Source organism: Ceratotherium simum, chromosome 6 (assembly GCF_057802395.1).
Source record: "Ceratotherium simum simum isolate JZ-2026a chromosome 6, ASM5780239v1, whole genome shotgun sequence".
In the NCBI taxonomy this organism is placed as follows: domain Eukaryota; kingdom Metazoa; phylum Chordata; class Mammalia; order Perissodactyla; family Rhinocerotidae; genus Ceratotherium; species Ceratotherium simum.
In genome coordinates this window covers 69,777,025-69,797,120 of record NC_141905.1, presented here as the reverse complement: position 1 = coordinate 69,797,120, position 20,096 = coordinate 69,777,025, and the positions used below count along the sequence as shown (strand labels likewise).

Sequence of the window (20,096 nt, the reverse complement as noted above, 5' to 3'; positions counted from 1 at the left end):
AATCTGTTTCTTTTGCTTTCTTGACTAATTTTCAGAATAAGTTGGTTCCCTAACCTCTTCCACTGGGGACCACTGAATTTTTAACTCGTGGATTTTACACAATTGTAATATATTTGATGTATGTCAATCTACTATAGTTATTCTTTTTAATGCTCAAATTATTCCATGTTTGGGCAGTGAGAAATGCTAAACTTGGCTCCTGAGCCCTTTCGACAGGACACAAGTGGTCTATGACAGCTTCTTTGCTTTCTGATACAAGATATTCCAACTCATTTTGCACATTTCCTGTCCCAGACCTGGAATAAGCCATTTTTCTGAGGATTCATAGTCCCTTTTAGTGGGAAATTGTACTTAGAGGCCATGTCCAATCTGGACATTAGAGGTGCTTATTGCTACTAAGTTAGTCATTTTTTCTAGGCATTTCAATGGACAAAGTTAGGAACTGCTTTTTTATTTGTTAAAGAGAAAATATATCATTAGTTCATACTGATATTTCCAATTCAAATTAGGGATTACAGGATTTTTACTTAACATCTCTGAGTATAAAATTGCTGCCTCTTTTTTATTATACTAAAAATATGGGTTTCTGATGATTTTAACATAATTACTTACTATATATATAATTGATTCAGAATAGTAATATCAATATTATTACTAACAATATTACTAAAATAACTTAATATTTATTTGGAATTTATTTTGACCTTAAGATATATTCCACCAGAGATGTATAATCAAATTATTGTGTTTTAAAGTTATGTGAAATAATTCTGTATGTGGTAAGCTATCACCTTGATACATACATTTGTTTCATTTTAATCTTGATTTGGGGGAATTATTTTTTATTTTAATTAAATTTTGTCTATAGTTAAGAAAAACATCTACAGGGTTCTAAAGTCAAATGTACAAAACACAATCAGAAAAGTCTAGCTTCTATCCTTGATCCATCCATCCATTTCCTCCCTCCCTACAGGTAATCATTGGTTTACTCTTCCATTTCTTTTAATTATAAGCAAATACATATGTATTTCTCAGAAAAAAGTTATCTGTTTTTTCTGCACCCTGCCTTTTTCACTTAACAATATACTCTGGAGATCATCCCATAGCTGCATATAGAGACTGTACTCCTTCCTTTTTATAGCCATATAGGATCTCACATCATGGATGTCCCATAGTTTCCTCAACCCATTCCCTATTGATGGACATTTGGGTTATGTTCAGTCTTTTGCTATTACAAATAATGCCACCATGGAAAGCCTTCCGCATATGTCTTTTCTTATTTTTCCTCATGTTATCTTTGGGATTGATCTTTAAAATAGGATTGGTCAAAAAATAATGCACATGTAATTTTGCTAGATATTGCCAAATTCCCTTCCATAGAAGGTACCATTTTTACATTCCCACCATAAGATGGGACTTTAATAAAAATAAAAAAAAAAAAAAATCGATGAAATCTCAGGGGGCTTCATTAACAATCTCTGAAAGGGATTTTAATTAAAGCCATCTGGTTTAATTCTCTACGTTTTGGACAAAGGAAATTTCTTTTGAGAAACGACAGTGATGTGCTCAAGGAACTGCCTTTATCCTCAGCCTTTCCTGACTTACATGCTCACTTTACACATAATTTTCTCTCCCCTAACTATGTCAGAGAAGTTAGGCACAGTATTAAATATTCAGATTGAAAATATCATAGGTTAGTTTAGGTCTTTGTGAACTACAAGTGGTTCCCTGAATTGGAAAATCAAAATTCATGGTAGCAGGGGGAGGCTTCTCGGTGCTTTCTCCTTTCCTAACTGCCTTTCATCCTTTTAACAAATCACAGATCTGATGTGGATAGTTATAGTCCCACAGCCAAGTGCTGGCCCCCTAGACACACCCACACCACTGAAGAGCATCTTCCCTGAGCTTTCCTTCCCCCACGCATCCTCCCAGCATCTGAGATTAGGCAGCATGCAGACTTTGTTGGTTCTTCCTGCTCATCCCTATTTCTAGTGTCTCTCAAATCTGGCCCCTCCCCTCCATCACCACTGCCACTGCCTTAATACAAATAGCTAATATTTATGGCACTTCTACATGTATGATCTCATTTACTCCTCACAATAACACTATGAGGTAGATACCCAATCAGCCCCATTTTACACCTGAAGAAATAGAATTGCAGAGACGTTAAGTAACTTGTCCAAGGTCACAGAGCTAGCAAGCAAGTAGGGAGCCAGGATGCAAACTCCAATATCTACCTTTAGCTGTTGTGCTATAGTGCTTCCTCATTTCAGACCCTCCTCACCTCTCGCCCAACTAGTGCGGGGGCCTCCTGACATGTTAGAGAAACACACTGAGAAACATGTTTCTGTATCACCAGCATCCCGCCTTATTTTACATCCTCAGCTCTCACCATTCCCCAGCTACCCCATCCCATATCAGTGCTCCTTAATTAAAAACACACTCTGACCTCCAGTCAAGTGGAATTACTCTGATGTCCCAGCTCACCATGGTCTTTCTCATCTCTGAAAATGCATTCCTACCTAGAATGCTCTCCTCCCACCTCCATCTAGACCCCACCTTCCTCCAACAACCTGACAAGCCCCTAGGCGTAGATTCAGAATCAGCTCAGATTGACCTCCTGAGACAGATGGACCTGTCTTTCCTGGAGCCTCCTCCTTCACCCTCCATCACCCTCCGTCACCCCTCCATCACCTGCTGTAACTTGGCTCTCACTCTCACACCCTCTACCCACTCATCCTATTCTCCACCTGCACTCATAGGTCATCATTTTATTAGGTTTTCTTTTCGCTTATCCTTCCAGTATTTTTATGCAATTAAGGCAAATGTAAAATATATACATATATTACTATTCTCTCCTTTTCTTACACACACTTTTCCCACCCTGCTTTTTTCCCCATATGCTTGAGACTGCTCTGTAACAGCAAACAGAGATGGTCCTCATAGCATGGGGGGATATAGCCGAATTTATTCACTAATCCCCTGTTGCTTTGTTCCAGTCTTTTGGGTCCCTATTTCAAGGGACTGAGGATGCTCAGCCCCACTGCTCTTTCTCCAACAACAAGATCTCACCAGATGCACAGCTCAGATCTCTGCCAAAGAGAGTCCAACTAGACTGGCCACTGCAGGCGCCAGGCAGCGATAAGAGCACCGAGTCATTGGTAACCAGGGCCCGGGGGGCAGCCCAGGTTCTGTATCTTCTTTACTTCCAAGAATCACACAGGAACAGAGGCTATGATCTTCTAACATCTTGCACTTTCATTTCAGTTTCCCGAGTCACAAAACTCAGATCCTAGAGCCCATACAGTTCACATCCTAGGTGGGCTCCGAGAAGAAACAAATGCCACCACGTAACAATGCCTAAGCTTGGCATTTTTATTAACAGTTCATCTAGTTGTTCTGCAAATATTTAGTGAGCTGATTCTAGGGGCCAAGTATTATTCTTAGGTGCTGGGGGGTAATCACTGAATAAGACTCCCCTCCTCTTGTAGAGCTAACATGGCACAGGCAGAGTGGGAGGAGAGGTAAGTAAATATATAAGGAAGTATACAAGGAAAATAAGTAAATTATATTACCTGTTAGGAGATGACAAGTGCTGTGGAAAAAAATAGAGCAAGTAAGGGAGATTGGAAGGTGCAGGATGCAATTTAAATAGGGTGGTTGGAGTAGGTCTCATTGAAAAATTATGGGCAATAACTTATTTTCTGGGCAACTCCTTTTTGCAGCTGCCACAGGTCAACTGTCATTATCATTGCCACAATTAAACTATCATTATCACAAACGTCAAGGTAATAATAAAGTATCTCAGTGTCGCAACTGTGTTGTTTTAGAAATTGCTTGAGGGCCGGCCCCGTGGCTTAATGGTTAGGTGCGTGCGCTCCGCTGCTGGTGGCCCGGGGTTCGGATCCCCGGCGCGCACCGCCGCACCGCTCCTCCAGCCATGCTGAGGCCGCGTCCCACATACACCAACTAGAAGGATGTGCAGCTATGACATACAACTATCTGCTGGGGCTTTGGGGGAAAAACAAAATAAAAAAAAAAAAAGAAATTGCTTGAAATAAGCAAAGTGTTTGCTTAGGGCTTGAAAACCTTTTTTGTGATCCAGAAATTTCCGTCGTTGAAAGCTGTGATGCAACGAGGGTTTAAGGGGTGTTCTATGTGGTCATTTCCACCATTTTTCCTATTCGGATCAAATCTCACAAAAGAAATTCAGCCTGGAAATTGCCTGAACCTCTACAGGCACAATCAGGTCCCTGGCTGGAGATGACTGAGTGACACAGAAAGTCAGGTTACATTATGACACACACGTGTTCAGCACTTTATTCCTATCAATGCATGTTCACGTCATCTCACTGATCATTATAACAAACCCCACACCCTTTAACAAGCCCACACTCTACAGGAAGCCCCATACCCTATAATAATCCCACCCCCTGGACCTCCTTTAACAAATGTGGGACCTGAGAGACTAAGTGCCTTCCTCTGCTCACACAGAGGCTTGACAGTGGAGCCCAGACCAGAGCTGGGTTTCTTACTACCTAAGTCTGTGCTGCCCACCCCGCCACCTATCCCACCTCTCAAAACACAACAGCAGAGTATCTGGGTCTCTCTAGCTCTTTCAGACAGGCAGCCTGAATAAAACCTAAGTTGGAGAAAACCAAGCTTTAGTCTCGCATCAATTCTCATCCATGAGACCGTCCTTTCTCATCACAAAGTCAGCTAGATCCAAAGTTGCGCTGCAGTTAAGTTGCTCATTCTCTCATGTATTCAACAAACTATGAGCCAGGGAGCCTGCCAGATGCTGAGGACAGTAAGATGAATGACACTGGTCCTGCCCACAAGGACTCTGCAGGGTCTTCAGGGGAGACCAACAAGAGGTAAGCATGTGGTAAATGCTACAGTGGGGGCCATGAAGTGTTACAGGAAATGGACACCCAACCCCCGCTTCCTGCATTGGGTCAGGGAAGCCTCCCTAGAAGAGGTGAGATCTAAGCAGAATCTGTATAGACGGAAGGGAACGCTCGAGTTCAGGAGAGAGAAGGTAGTATAGGTAGAGAGAACAGGAGGACAGCAAAGACAGAACAGCAAGTCCAAGGCTGGACAGCTAAGTGGGGGCAGATCCACAAGGGGCTTCTAAGCAGTCTGAATCTCAACAAGGCAACAAGAAGCTCCACAGGGCTTTAAGCAAGCAGACGACAAGATTAAGGCTGCACTGCTGTAGAGAAAAGAAAGATCAGAAGACAGGCCCAGCTGGAGGCAGGAGGAAAAGCTACAAGGCCTGCACTAAGGCAATGGCAGTGGCACGGAAGGGGGCGTGGGGGTGGTTCCAAAGGAAGGAAGGAAGGAAGGAGCGCAAGGTAGAACGGGTCAGAAGGCCTGGCTCTGAGCCTGGGCTCTCCAGTCATTGGCTAGGGGAACCCTGAGTAGTTACTTAATCCCTACCTACTTCACAGGGTCGTTGGAGGATTAAATGGGATAACCTAGGAAGTAAGAGAGTGCCCTGTGAACCCCACAGCACAGCAGGAGCACAGTGCCGTTCATTCACCCCCTAGCACTGCTGCATCTGTGGACACCTCGTCACCAGGAGACTTAAAATTACTCTCACAGGCACGTAAGTTTTCTCTGCTCACTTAACTTCTCTAATAGCTGAGTGGCCTTAGGTAAATCTGGTGGTCCTTCTGGACCTGGCTTCCTTCTCTATAAAACAAGAGAACTGAATTAGATGAGGTCTAGGGTCCCTTCCAGCTTGAAGTTCCAAAATTTTGTTGTCTTATTCATCTTGTGACCCAAGTTCCCTGGTAACAATTATTTGTCAAATGAAAAATTATTGAAAGAAGATTCATCAGTAGAAGAAAAACAAAAAACTAAGCTAATGAGAGACTAGCCCTGAAAACTAAGATGAAAAAGCATGTGTTCTTTAAACGCCTTGAAGGGTCATAATAACATGTTCCATTCAAAGACATAGTAATAAAAATTCATAGATGTTTTCACTCAAAAAATTATTATGTATCACCTCTGTGCTCCTAAAAGGTTAAATTATCAATGACCTAGATATTTACCCAAGAAAACTAAAAGATACATCCAACATAAAAACTTGCAAAGGAATGTTAATAACAGCTTTATCTGTAATAGCCAAAAACTGGAAACAACTTGTATGTCCATCAACAGGTAAATCGATAAACATTTTGTGATATAGCCATAAAAGGGAACACCACTCAGCAATAAAAAGGACCAAACTTGTCATATACACAAAAAAATGGACAAACCTTAAAATCATTATGCCAAGAGAAACACCAAAGAACAGGAGAAAATATTTGCAAATCATATATCTGATAAGGGTCTAGTATCCAGAATTTATAAAGAACTCTAACAATTTCACAACAAAAGATAAACAACTCAAAAGAGGGACAAAGGACTTAAATAGACATTTCTCTAAAGAAGATATACAGGGCCGGCCCCGTGGCTTAGTGGTTAAGTGTGTGTGCTCTGCTGCTGGTGGCCCGGGTTCGGATCCCAGGCGCGCACCGACGCACCGCTTCTCCTGCCATGCTGAGGCCGCGTCCCACGTACAGCAACTAGAAGGATGTGCAGTTATGACATACAACTATCTACTGAGGCTTTAGGGGGAAAAAATAAATAAATAAAATCTTTAAAAAAAAAAAAAAGAAGATATACAAATGGCCAACAAACATATGAAAAGATGCTCAACATCATTAGCCATTAGAAAAACACAAATGAAGGGCCGGCCCCGTGGCTTAGCAGTTAAGTGCGCGCGCTCCGCTGCTGGCGGCCTGGGTTCGATCCCCGGCGCGCACCGACGCACCGCTTCTCTGGCCATGCTGAGGCCGCGTCCCACATACAGCAACTAGACAGATGTGCAACTATGACCTACAACTATCTGCTGGGGCTTTGGGGGAAAAAATAAATAAATAAAATTAAAAAAAAAATTAAAAATTAAAAAAAGAAAAACACGAAAACCACAATGAGATACCACTTTATACTCACTAGGATGGCCATAATTTTTGTGAAAAAAAAGGAAAATAACAAGTGTTGGCAAAGTTGTGGAGAAACTGGAACCCTCATTTAGTCCTGGTGAGAATGTAAAACAGTGCAGCCACTTTGGAAATTCCTCAATAAATTAAACACAGAATTACTATATGACTCAGCAATTCCACTCCAAGATATATACCCAAAAGAACTGAAAACAGATGTTCAAGCAAAAACTTGTACACAAATGTTCATAGCAGCACTATTCACGATAGTCGAAAGGTGGAAACAACTCAAATCCATCAACTGATGAATGGATAAACAAAATGCTGTCCATCCATACAATGGGCTATTATTCAGCAATAAAAAGTAATGAAGTACTGATATATGCTACAACATGCATGAACCTTGAAACATTCTGCTAAGTGAAAGCCTGATACAAAAAGGCATATAACATATGATTCCATTTATATGAAATGTCCAGAATTCGTAAACAATAGAGACAGAAAGCAGATTAGTGGTTGCCAGGGGCCTGTGGGGAGGAGGGAATGGGGAATAACTGCTTAATGGGGACAGGGTTTCCTTTTGAGGTAATGCAAATGTTCTGGAACTAGATAGTGATAATGGCTACACAACACTGTGAATGTACTTAATACTACTGAATTTAAAATAGTTAAAATGGCAAATGTTATGTGAATTTTATCAAAATTTTTTAAAATATTATTTCCAAAAAAATCATTATGCTGAGTGAAAGAAGCCAGGCCAAAAAAAAAAAAGAGTACCGGAGCCCACCCCCTGGCATAGTGGTTAAGTTCGAGTGCTCCACTTTGACAGCACAGGTTCTCAGATTTGGATCCCGGGCACAGACCTACACCACTCATCTGCCATACTCTGGCGGTGACCCACATACAAAATAGAGGAAGACTGGCACAGATGTTAGCTCAGAGCTAACATTCCTCAAAACAAAAAAAGAGGAAGATTGGCAACAGATGTCAGCTCAAGGCGAATCCTCCTGAGCAAAAAAAAAAAATGAGAGTACATACTGTGATCCATTTGTATAAAATCCTAGAAAATGCAAACTCACCTCTAGTGATAGAAAGTAGATGGGTAGTTGCCTGAGGGGAAGAGGGTTAAGGGAAAGAGAGAAGGAGAAATTATAAAAGGCATGAAGAAATTTTGGGGGGTGATAAAAATATTTATTATCTTGATTGATGGATGCCTTAACACATGCGGCTTCGTATACCTCAATTATACCTCTGCAAAATCAAAAAAGACAAAAGTTTTAAAAACTATCATTGGACTTCTGAAGTCTTAGACTTATTAAATTTCTATTTGAAATACACTGAAGAACTCACTGTTTAAAGGATCTTTACTGTAAACCCTTTTGAAAGTCAAAAGCAAACAATCCTTTCCTGATTTATTGATTCTATTCAGTCTGGTTTTGACAGACAACTGTTTCTTAAAGCAAAAGAACATCTCTAACGACGTCTGCTAAGACTGTTCAAGAAGTAGGTCTCGGGGCCGGCCCGGTGGCGCAAGCAGTTAAGTGCACGCGCTCCGCTGCGGTGGCCCCGGGTTCGCTGGTTCAGATCCCGGGCGCGCACCAACGCACTGCTTGGCAAGCCATGCTGTGGCGGCGTCCCATATAAAGTGGAGGAAGATGGGCAGAGATGTTAGCCCAGGGCCGTCTTCCTCAGCAAAAAAAAAAAGAGGAGGATTGGCAGATGTTAGCACAGGGCTGATCTCCTCACAAAAAAAAAAAAAAAAAAAAAAGTAGGTCTCATGGAGACTAAGCGAGCTGATGTGGCCATGTTTCAAATCAGAACTTCTTTTTGCTATTAATAGGAGCCTCCAACACTTTAATCATTGCTGAATCTTGGTTTTTTGAATTGGTTCAAAATGGTATGGTAGAACTTGGCAGATGATCATTTTGCAAATCAAACTATCATATCTTTTATTATTTTAGCACATGCTGAGAGGATTATAAGTGTTTATATACTCTCTGAGCATCAAATTCAGGTCTTGCCTAACATGCATAACAAGTAGAATAAAACAGTGAATCAAATGCCAGAGTCAGATTTGCTCGTGGAATTTAAATTGGGATACGGATTTCACATTAAACCAAAAGGCATATTTAAAGCTACAAGAGACTAAGAAAGGAAAAAAGAAACAGAAGAAAATGTTTTTCATTGGATTGCTTAGTTTATCTCAAATTAAATTTGCCTTACTTTCAAATTTATTTCAGCAATCTTTTTCTATAATATTTTCTTTGTAAATGGTGGGTTTTCTATAAATTATTTTGAGGACAGATATTTACATAGAGATATGATCAACTGAATTTACATACCATTCTCCCATCCCAGCCCCAGCCTGCCAATTCTTTCATAAGGAATATTTTTCTTAGCTTTGCTGAGTCCTTGTAAATTTGTGACTTGATTTCCTCATCTGTAAAATGGGGATGGGGGAGGGGGAATAACAGCATTATCTCACAGGATTATTGTTGGATTAAATGATTAAATAGATTAAACACACAAAGTGCTTGAAATAGTAGCTGGCACTCAGGGAGCACTCAATAAATGTTAGTAGTTATTATTGTTGCCTTCATTATTTAATTACGCTTAATAATAATTACTTTATTATTGTGGTTCCCTTTTGCAGACGAGAACACTGAGGCTCAGGGTTAGCGGTGGCAAAGCTGAAACTAGACCAGAGAGCATGCCTGCTCCTGATTCTTTTCAGTACTCCCCACCCAGACATATTTTGTGCATGAAAATAAGAAGACCAATCTGGAAGAGGCAAAAATAGCTGTGTAACTTAAATCTAAAAAGCATGAACAAACTGGTAGTCAGAGACCAGCTCCAGGACTCACCCAGTTTAGGCTTCAGGGCAAGTCATCAGGCATTTTTAAAGTCGGCTTCATACAATGATTTTGAAAAGGAAGATAAAAGGTTTTTGCAAAGAGTCGACACAGCTTCAAGAGGATGCCTAAAAAATTGTGTGAGCTAGCAAAAATTACATGAGCATCCACTCACTGCCATTAGCGTTAAAAGGGATTTATATTCACTTTGTATGGGTATTAAAAAGTACTGCAGCCCGTGACAGAATGCCCACTGTAGGGGTTAAGTGGGAAGCAGTGTGTCCATCAATTAAGTTCCTATCAAGTCAGGACTAGAAAATTCTAGAGGCTACAGATAATTTCTATGGCTGGTACAATGCAAACACATGTGCAAGGCTGATTTAACCTATATACTCAAGCTAATCCATTCTAAAGTGATATTTAGTTATCATTTCAGTTCCACATATTTCATCAAAGGGGCTTTTTAAAAATATGGTCAAATTAAAAGATAAAACCATTAGATGAAAGTTTGTTGGGAAACAGGATATTCAGAGGGTCTCACAGTGTCACTCCCACAGACAACTTACTAATCACAAAGAGAAAAATGCCTGATTATGATGGGGAGATCTAGCGGTGACCACGTTAACCAAGGGATCAAACTTAGTGGAACACACATGACCCATTGCATATCCTTGCCAAAATGCTAACCTGAATCTGGTCATGAGGAAACAATAGACAGATCCAGATCATGCTTCATTCTACAAGACAGCTAGCCTGGAATCTTCCATCATGAAGAACAGAAAAAGGCAAGTACACTTGCTAAATTAAGAGAGACATCATGAACAAATGCACTTGCAAACCTGAACCAGCAAGGGTTGTAAAAATAGCTATATGAGATGTTCTTCTGTAAACTGGAAAAAGTTAAAAATCTAGTATTTATTAGGAAAAAAAATTAAAGTAAGACTAATTTCCTCAGATAGGATAACAGAACTATGGTTATGCAACTTACTTTTGAATAGCTTAAATACATATATGGAGAGAGAGAGAAGAGAGTACGTCTGAGAGAGCAAGGAAGAACACAAATGCAGTTCCCCCAAAAGCAAAGATTACTTTTTTAGTACAGTCAAAATTATATCCTTGGTTGAAACAAATTTGAAGCAGAATGAGTAGGGGATGAGGTGGCAGAAATAATACCAGGGATTCCTATTATTTGCTTGAGAATAAGAAGTGAAATGTATTTTGTTTCCTATAAATAAAAATATTAGTTATCCTTTTACCTTAAAAGGTCCATCTTTATACCATAGCTTGAAGGGTGTCAAGGGAATGTTTCTGGATATGAATGGAAAGTGGGTATTGGGTTTTTCCTATTAAAGATCTGAAAAAAAGTCACCTAGAGCCAAGATGAGCAGAGGAGAAAATGTGACACAGCTTCTGTTTAGCAGGAAGGAAGAGACCTTGAGATGCCCTGGAGAGACCCAGTCTACCCCATGGGCAGAAAAACCAAGGGGTGAGATTCGGGGAGGGGGGAAGATAACATACCCAAAATCCCCTTGGGGGATCTGAGCAGACTAGAGCCAGTGGATAAATGGTTAGTTTATGAATGGCCTCCATTTCTCTCTCCTCCATTTCCAGGCAGACAAAAGGGCAGCCTAAGTAGAAAACACAAGAGATGGAAAAACAAGGATTCCTATCCCAGCCTGACCACTACCTTGCTATGTGATCTTGAAGGATTCACTTGACTTCTCTGATGCTCGCCTGCCTTACCTAGCAAAACAGGAGGACTGGGCTACAGCAGCTCTCAGATGCCTTCCAGGTCTAAAATCTAAGACACTAGTGGGCAGTTCAGTCTTCAAGACAGTACAATACCAATGTGTAATGTCTAGTCCTATTTTTGTTTTAAAAACGGAAATAGTTTTGTTTTCTCTTATTATAAAATTAATACATGCTCACTGAAAAAAAAATAGAAAGTATATTAAAAAAAAGAAAAGACAAGCCTCTATAATTGTACCACCTAGAGTTAGAACCACTGTTAACATCTTTATATTTGTTTTTTAGATGTTTTCCCAGGCTTACAAGCCCCCCACACACACTCACACATATTTTTTTAAAAACATGCGATCCCTGTGTACGTGCTATTTGTAGCTTCTTTTAGTTAACAATATTATGTGATTTGTATCCCATATTAATAAATATAAGACAACAGCATCATTCTAATGGCTGAATGGTACATGACATTATACAGGCACATGATTTACTTTCTCAACTGAGAAACATTTAGATGGTTTCTAATTTTTTGCTCTTTTAGAAAATGCTGCAATAAATATCTTTATGCTCATCCTTACTATATATATAACTTAAAGTTTATAAATCAATATTTAATCACACAACTCATCTCCCTTTTTATGCCCAAGGTTAAAAATTTTCTTTTCAAGTATCAAACAAAGGATATCCATAACTCCAGGCTTTCAGCTACTCTGCTAGGCCAGGAGGACGCAGGGGCCCCAGGAAACCCGGTCCTTAGGACGCTCTGGAAACATTTGGTCTCTTCGATTCGAGGAAGCCACACAGAAACCTGAGGCCCACCTTTTGGACAACCACGATCTCTTCGCAAGGTGTTTTTCAGGCCGCGAGCCCTGGGCGAGTCTTTGCAGCCCACGCAGAGTGACCGCGAGACACGGCTGATGGAGTCCGAGTCCCTGCAGCAGCCGAGCTCCTGGAAGACGGTCTGTAGGTTCTGCGTTTACATTTCTGCCTCTAAAAACAGTAACCTCACCAAACATACTCTCACGTGCCTGTGTTTAATACAATCCAATTTAGACACGTGAAAATGATTGGATCTGTCTCCTGAACTGAAAACAGTACTCTTTTTGCAAACTCAAATATTCACTATAACATTCCAAAATAATCGTTCTTTATTAAAAAATAAAAAAAAATTTCTAGTGATTATAAAGCAATATAAAACGCCCTCCTTTTCACTAACATTAGCGTCTACTTTTCTAACTTAAAATTATGGCATTGATCCAAATATTCTTTGCAAATATTGGGAAAAAGAAAAAATTCTTTTTTTGTGGTTATTGTTGTTTTCATGAGTGAACAGTCTTACAAACATGAACCCACGCCCATGGCTAAAATGTAACTGATGTGGGATATATTCTCCATCAGATGTACAGGAGGAGAGGGGAGGCAGTCTACACTGATGATCACTCAGCAATATTCTTGGACATTCGCATAATTTAATTCTTGGAAGGAACTGCCATCGATCATTTCCAATCCCTGGAGAGGCTGGATTAGGAAGGTTAATTGGCTTGTCCAGATCACCAACTCCCAATCCAGGGTTTTCTTTTCCTCTCTGACTCTCCTTGTCAGAAACCCAATAATTAATTTAGAGCAAAAATGCTCATTTTACACTTGACAACACCAGGCAGATCCTAAACCATTCTATTCAATAATGAATTCAAAATAAACCAAAAGAAGTAACTTAGTGAAATCAATACGTCTTTAAAATATATATTACCTTGTCTACTCCTTCAGTGTCATGACACTGGAGGTCAGGTTTAAGGGTGGGTCTAACAGGAGCCAAAATCATATTTGGGAGACAGTCTATAGACAACTTGCAAAACTGAGAAGTATTTAAGATATCCAGACAACCATGAGTGGAGGTTTCCAGGTTTGGGCCAGAGTGGGAAGTAGCAACTGAAAACTGATGGGTCATTAGTGTGATCGAGAGAAAGCAGGTGCAAAGAAAGGACAGGACCAAATGGCCCTGGGGCATCCTTAAAGCAAATACCTACATGAAAGAAGAGAAAAGTGGCGTGAAAACCATCTTCACGGGGTGACAACTACCCCTACCCCCAACACATGCCTGACTCCCAGCCTTTTGTTTCTGAACATGTGGAAAGATTTATTTGGCAAACTGAGCTACAAGTTATTAACACATCCTCATGCAAGCTGCTTAAACGGCTCCCTTTGTGCTCAAAAAGCACATTCACAGCAATGTGTACCATCTCCCTGATGGATCTGCTGTCAGCAAGTTGGAAAAGTTGCCTTCTAAACCATCAGGGGACTTATTTATCTTAAAAAATATAGCAGGAATCGAGGAAAGAGGAGGATCAATTAACTTGGCTGTAACTTCTGCCACTGTAAAGACTTTATCACATTCGATGGAAACACAATATTGGGGGAGGCGGTTTCTTCCCTTTCACCTCCTCCTCAAACAGCTGGCAGTGATGACTTGTCCCCAAACTTGCTACCTGTAAATGTCAAAGACTGAAACCCTAGTTGGGTGGAATTTAAACAGTGACCACCCATTGAGCCCGACAAAATATCAGCCCACCACCGACACCTCCTCGGTGGTGCTGGAAACCAAATTCACATTCCTGATTCAAAATGTGCCTTCTTAATTAAAGTCAGGATTTCCAAGTCTTCTCACTGGTGGGAACAAGCAACGTGAAGCTTCCAGGATAACACACATATCACCACGATCCTGCCAGGTTCATTAACCAGAAAGGGAATTGCCCTGTACTCCTTTCTACAAACCACTAATTCCCGTCTTTGCCCTGATTCTGGGATATGGATTGCTTTACTTTCTGCAAAACTGTTCAGTGCACTACTCTAAACCCAGCTACCAGCCATTCACACCAGCTGTGGACCCACAGCAACTTTCTCTGTTCAAGTACATAAAGTAATATGTTAGACCATACCAAACAAGATAATTACTGTGGCAGGAAATAAAAATCAGATTAAGTGGGATTTTGTGGCACAGAAGACCCCTTCAAGCATTCGTCTGGCAGGGGGACCAGGGTGGATGAAGCGAGAAGGGAGCCCTGCTGCTGAATTTCTCTTCGGAATTTTAACTCCACTATCTCAAGCTTCTTCCATGCTTGCTTTCCATGTTTAGTTCAGTCCATTTCAATTCTACCCCTTGATTAGACCCTTATTCCCACCTTTTCTGGATTCTTGTTTATCAAAGCTGTGAACGGAGCCACATTGGTTTGTTTACTTAAAGGATTAGCTGTTGTGTGCAGGGAAGAAATATTAGTTTAACTGGTGTCAAGAACCTACAGCCGCAAGAAAATATATCAGATTGAGAAAGAGAAATTGGATAATGTGGGATCGTTTCACTGTGAGTTAATCCTGGTGGGGTTTTTCCCCCTCTTGTAACTATTAAGGACAGACAAAGATAACTCAACAGATCAGAGTTCACATTCCAATGGACAGATTTGGGCTTTTAAAATGATTAAGTTGATAAACCGCTAAGGAGGTAGCAAAAGAGTAAGTGGATAGAAGAATAAAATGGGTGATAAAATTTTCTTCTTTTCTTTCCCCCATAGCACTGGCATTAGAACTGCTGTGCGCACCATATGTACAGTCATTTTCCGTGACTAATGAGAATAATGTACTACATTTCATAATACTGATCTCTTTGGCAATTTGAGAAAAACTCTTAACTAGATGGCTACACTTACTATCTAAAAATACTTATATCACAACAAGCACTCAAGCAAAATTTCTTTAAAAAAAAAATACCCTTAAGAGGTTTTCTTGAGAAGCAAAGAAACTTTTCAGAATGCTAAGAAAAGAACCTACCCTCTCTCCTACCCTGTTTTGGGTAAGTGCTTAATCCTCTCAGATGGTTTCTCTTGCCGAATGCTTGTCTTACGTGCAGTTTAAGATGGTGTTTAAAATTTTCAAAATTCCTTCTATAAGTGGATCCCTGTTTCCCCTAAAAATGGACTTAAACTGATGTTAGAAACTGGCAGATGTTAGAAATTCCATCCTCCTTCCAGAAAGGGACCAAGTGTGAGTGTGAGGTAATATCCCTTTTTGGCAAATTCTTATTTCCTCCCCGATTCTGGATGTAACTGTCAGCATGCCCATCAAAGTAGGTGGACATCACACACAACTTGCCTGCATGTCACTCCCTAGGAGTTACACGGAGATACTTCCAAATGCAGAATGTCTGTAAAATTATCTGCAATCAAGAGTGACTACTTATAACACTTTCTATACTGAATCAGGGGAGCACTTTGCACTGAAAACAGTCAGCCAGCATCCTAATGCTATGCAGAAGACTATAAACTTTAGAAATCAAAGCTGGATTTTTATTTTCATAAGCCACAAATACATGCAGGTGACACTAGCTATCAAATACTAAACCAAAACTTTTTCTATTTTTATAATTGATTTTTATTCATTGCTTATCAAAATAATCTGGAAAGGAAAAAATAAGTCATCTATACTCAAATTAAATATGCAACTTGAGGTCATGCATTAGCCAGGAATACTTTGCTGCAAGTCAAATAATTTTAGGAAAATCACCTGTGTATTCACTGCATAGAAGTTGTGTGTATGCTTGTTTGATTAATTTTCACCAGGATTAGGGGCACACTTTGTAGCTACGTCTGACAACCAACTTCAACATTTCACACAAAATTGAGTGGCACTGTTTTGATTCTGAAGAGAGTTTTAAAACTCACAACCTAAACTTCAAATTTCTGATGTTCATCAGGGTTAATAAATAACTTCTTATAAATCAAGAATTAGGTTTGATCTTTAAAGCACAAATTAAAACACTTTTGAAAATAAAATATTGTGAATGTTTGAGAAGATAAATCCTTATAAAACATTTGCCGACACACACCAATGTTTTTTTTACTTCTGCTAGTATGGAAAATATATATACTTTAAGTCCTCAAATTATTCCTATTCACTAAACTCGTCCCAAATCTCCTCTTAAGGTGTTATTTATATTTCTCGTTGCCTAAATGCCTTATATAATGATTGACATTTATCCAATAACACCTCCACATTGGCCAACTTAGAGAATGCATGTCTAAAACAAAGATCTTACAAGATATTAGTTATATGTGTCTAAACATGACTGATAATCTTTATAGGTAAAGCCAATACTGGCCAGGGGTCAGGGGTTAACAAGCAGAAAGGTCATGCACAGTTCGTGACTGAAGCTAAGAAACAATAATAAGAAAACGAAATATACCTGAGTAGAACAAAAGTACTCCACAGAAATTAACTTTCGATGCAGTCTTCATAAGGACCCAGACCATCTTCCATAAAACAAACCCAAAGCTGGTCTTACTCGTCATCACACCTCATGGGTTTAGTTACTTAAATGTACTAGACAGCAGTTCTCTTAAGACCAAATACAATGTACATGAACAGGAATCAGTTTTTATTGTGATCATAAGTATTATTTTAACAAAGTCATTGACTTTAACCCAAAATGAAAGCCGTTATTAATGAAAACGAGCAAACATAGACATTAAGAAGTGAAGACTTTTGTAATCCTTAAACGCTATGCAACATGAAGACTAATATCTTTATCATTTGAAAGAAATCAAAACTTCTCCTCTTATGAATTACATAATAACCTCCCTAAAATAACTAGAAAAAACACAGCTTCTCCAATAAAATCTATTTAATATTCGACCCACTAGAGAAGAATTTCGTGCAAAGCTCTAGCTCACAAAATTCCCAAATCAAGAGGCGGGCAACTAATTTTGCAGCTGAGGGCAATCTCCTCGCTACGTTTTCTCAAAGATGGCTGATGCAAACAGCACCTCAGAACTACACAAAAATGGTTGCTCAGATTAAATTATGCAAACGCAGTTTCAAAATAAGCTGCTCAAATTTCAGCGCATTAAAGTTGGACCTGCAAAGCATTTGCCGTGTTACGCCCGGTTCCAGCGGAATTTCAGTGGGTACTGAGGGGAGTGCAAACCCCAAATCATCCTTATAAAGAAAGACTTTGAAACATAAGCACATAAACATCAAATCCCACAGGCACATTCACTGGCCCTAGACCTCGCCCCTAAACACCAATCTGTAACCAGTGCAAAACAAGGCAGAGCTATCAGAGGTCTCCATCCTGGACTGCAAGCAGGAGGGGCCACGTTTGAAAAGCTCAGAATTATCTACTAAAGTAAGCTATTCCAGAGAGGGAATTTTCCAAATGGGGATACATTTACAAGGCAAATTATTAAATGAGGTAACTAAAATACACTTTGATCCATTTTCCACAAAATGGCATTTGTTTTCAACCTGGCAACATTTCATAATCAGACACGCATCTGCAAAAATTTTTCTGTGAACATAAAATTCCTGTTTTGTTCCTAATTTAAAGCAAATGATAGGAAAATGCAGGGTGATTCCAATACTAAAGCAAATTCAGTCGACTTAATGCGCAGCCTAATCTGAAGCCACATGACACTGGGCTGGTAAGAAATACATTAGATATCTCCCAATTAATAATTGGTCAATCAGGTTTTTTAAGGAAATAAACTTAAGGTTTTAAACATTTTTTTCTCTGTTGACCTATATTTATATTAAGGACTAAAGAGAAATTTTTAAGTAATGATGTACTTAAACTGTCAATCATATTTAGCAAGTCAGCTGAAACAATTTGCAAAACAATAGGAACAGAATAACAATATAAATATTTTCATTTTCAAACAGTTGGAAACTTGTTAGTAGTTGAAAGTTATATAACATCAAACTAAAGCAAAGAGTTGTCAGAAATGGAGCTTTCCTTTTCTACCAGTCAAAAAAAGGAACCATTTTGTTCTGAAATACGATACCAGCGTCCTTTGATATCAAACTTGAATTTTCGCTATTCTTTCTATTATATGTCAGTCTTAAAAGCAATATTTAAGTACCATTTATACCCCATAACTGGCTATTTCTCTTACTACACTTTAATAAGTTTATGTAACTCAAAGCATCAATACAGCAGCGCCGGAAAATCTCCGCTCTGTTCCATACGATTGATTTTGCTGTACTTGTGTGTATTTCTCTAGTTTCGTCAGTTTCCCCCAAGCACTCATTATTCTGACTTTCCTACACTTCTTAGTTTGGGGAACTTCATGCCAGGCTGAGGAAACCCTTAAGAGAATAAAGATCCTTCACACAAACCAACATTCTAGGCCTCAAACTGTCAAACGAAATCTCGAAAGAACGAACAAAACATCATCACTTGACTTTTATGGCCCCCAAATGAGCCGAAAGAACTTCTCAGAGCCTGTCGACCACCCCCAATCTACTCTCGCGCTGGGAAGGGCGGCTCTCAAAATGCGCGACCCAGGTCGCACAGTTCACCTGAATCGCAAGATGGTAACATTAACGGTAAACGGTTGCGCGGCTAAGAACTCTTCGCAAGGGCCTTCCTGAGAAGTGTAAATACTTCCATCAGAGCAAAGCAAAACGTGTTGTTTACAAACTTCAGGGGCCCCATGAAGGGTGGTTCCTTCCTGGCAGCCTTTTCCTTACACCCCCTCACGCGCGCGCACACTCACGCACGGCTCTCCATATATTTCAGCGGCCTCTTGGGACCAGAAAGATGAAATACACCCTCTGGTCCATTTTCCCTCAATTTGAGCTATTTTAGTTCAAAACATCCAGAAATATCCCTGAAGAGATGAGAAAGGGGATAAGGAAAAAGAAAATTATTTTCCCCGCATAACTTGGCTTCCCTCTCCCCAACCTCACAAACAGGCGGAAAGAGACCCACTCCGCCGAGAGAGTGGGCAGGAGAACTTCAAACGCCAGGCGGCCAAGCGAAGTTCAGCAGGGACAGGAGAGAAGCAGCCAAAGAAGGGGGCGCCCGGGGCGTGTTCCCCAAGTGCACACCCGCTCCCCGCTCCCCTCTCCCTCCTCTTACTTTTGGATGATCTGGGGTAGGCCGGCTTGGGGCGGCGGCGGCGGCGGCGGCGGCGGCATCCCTCGCGGGCCCGGCGGCGCTGGAGGCGCCGGGGCACCGGGCACGTTGCGGGCATCTCTGTCCGGTTGCTCGGGGCCGCTGGGGTCCGCGTCCTGGCTCATGGCTGCGGCCAGCACCATGTGAGGCGAGACCGGCCCCGGCTCGCGGCAGGAGAGCGCGCGCGAAGGGCGGCCCCGGGGCACGGGCGCTCACTGGCCGGGGTCCCCGTGCCCAGTCCCCTTGTCCTTCCCGGTGGCGCGGGGAGGAGACGCGAGGGGCGGGGAGGAGGCAGTCCCGGCGGCGCCGCCTGCTCCTCCTCCTCCCGCGGGTCCCGCTGGCCCTGCCGGGCCCCGCGGGGGTGGGGGTCAGGGGGCGTTTCCCGGCCGGCAGGAGCAGCTCGGCAGCCGGGGGCTGCTCGGCGCCGGCGAGGTCCGGAGACGTCTGCCCGCCGAACCCGGGCGCAGCGAGCTGGGAGGGAGCGTAGCGTGTGGCACCCGCCACCGTGCGCCCTCAGGGTCCCAGGCCGGGCGCTCCGCAGCGCAGCACAACCGCGTGAGGTGG

The 20,096-nt window shown here is 41.1% G+C and overlaps 1 protein-coding gene across 1 annotated transcript in view; it reads right to left on the bottom strand.

The window, feature by feature from the left end:
- The window catches only part of RBM20 (RNA binding motif protein 20), a 196,448-nt gene extending 176,669 nt beyond the window's left edge, over positions 1-19,779 (bottom strand). The window contains exon 1 of the mRNA XM_004428073.3: positions 19,497-19,779. Within this exon, the coding sequence (XP_004428130.2) occupies positions 19,497-19,675 (179 nt within the window). The 5' untranslated portion in view covers positions 19,676-19,779. The remainder of the gene's footprint in view (positions 1-19,496) is intronic.
- Positions 19,780-20,096: the final 317 nt, after the last annotated feature.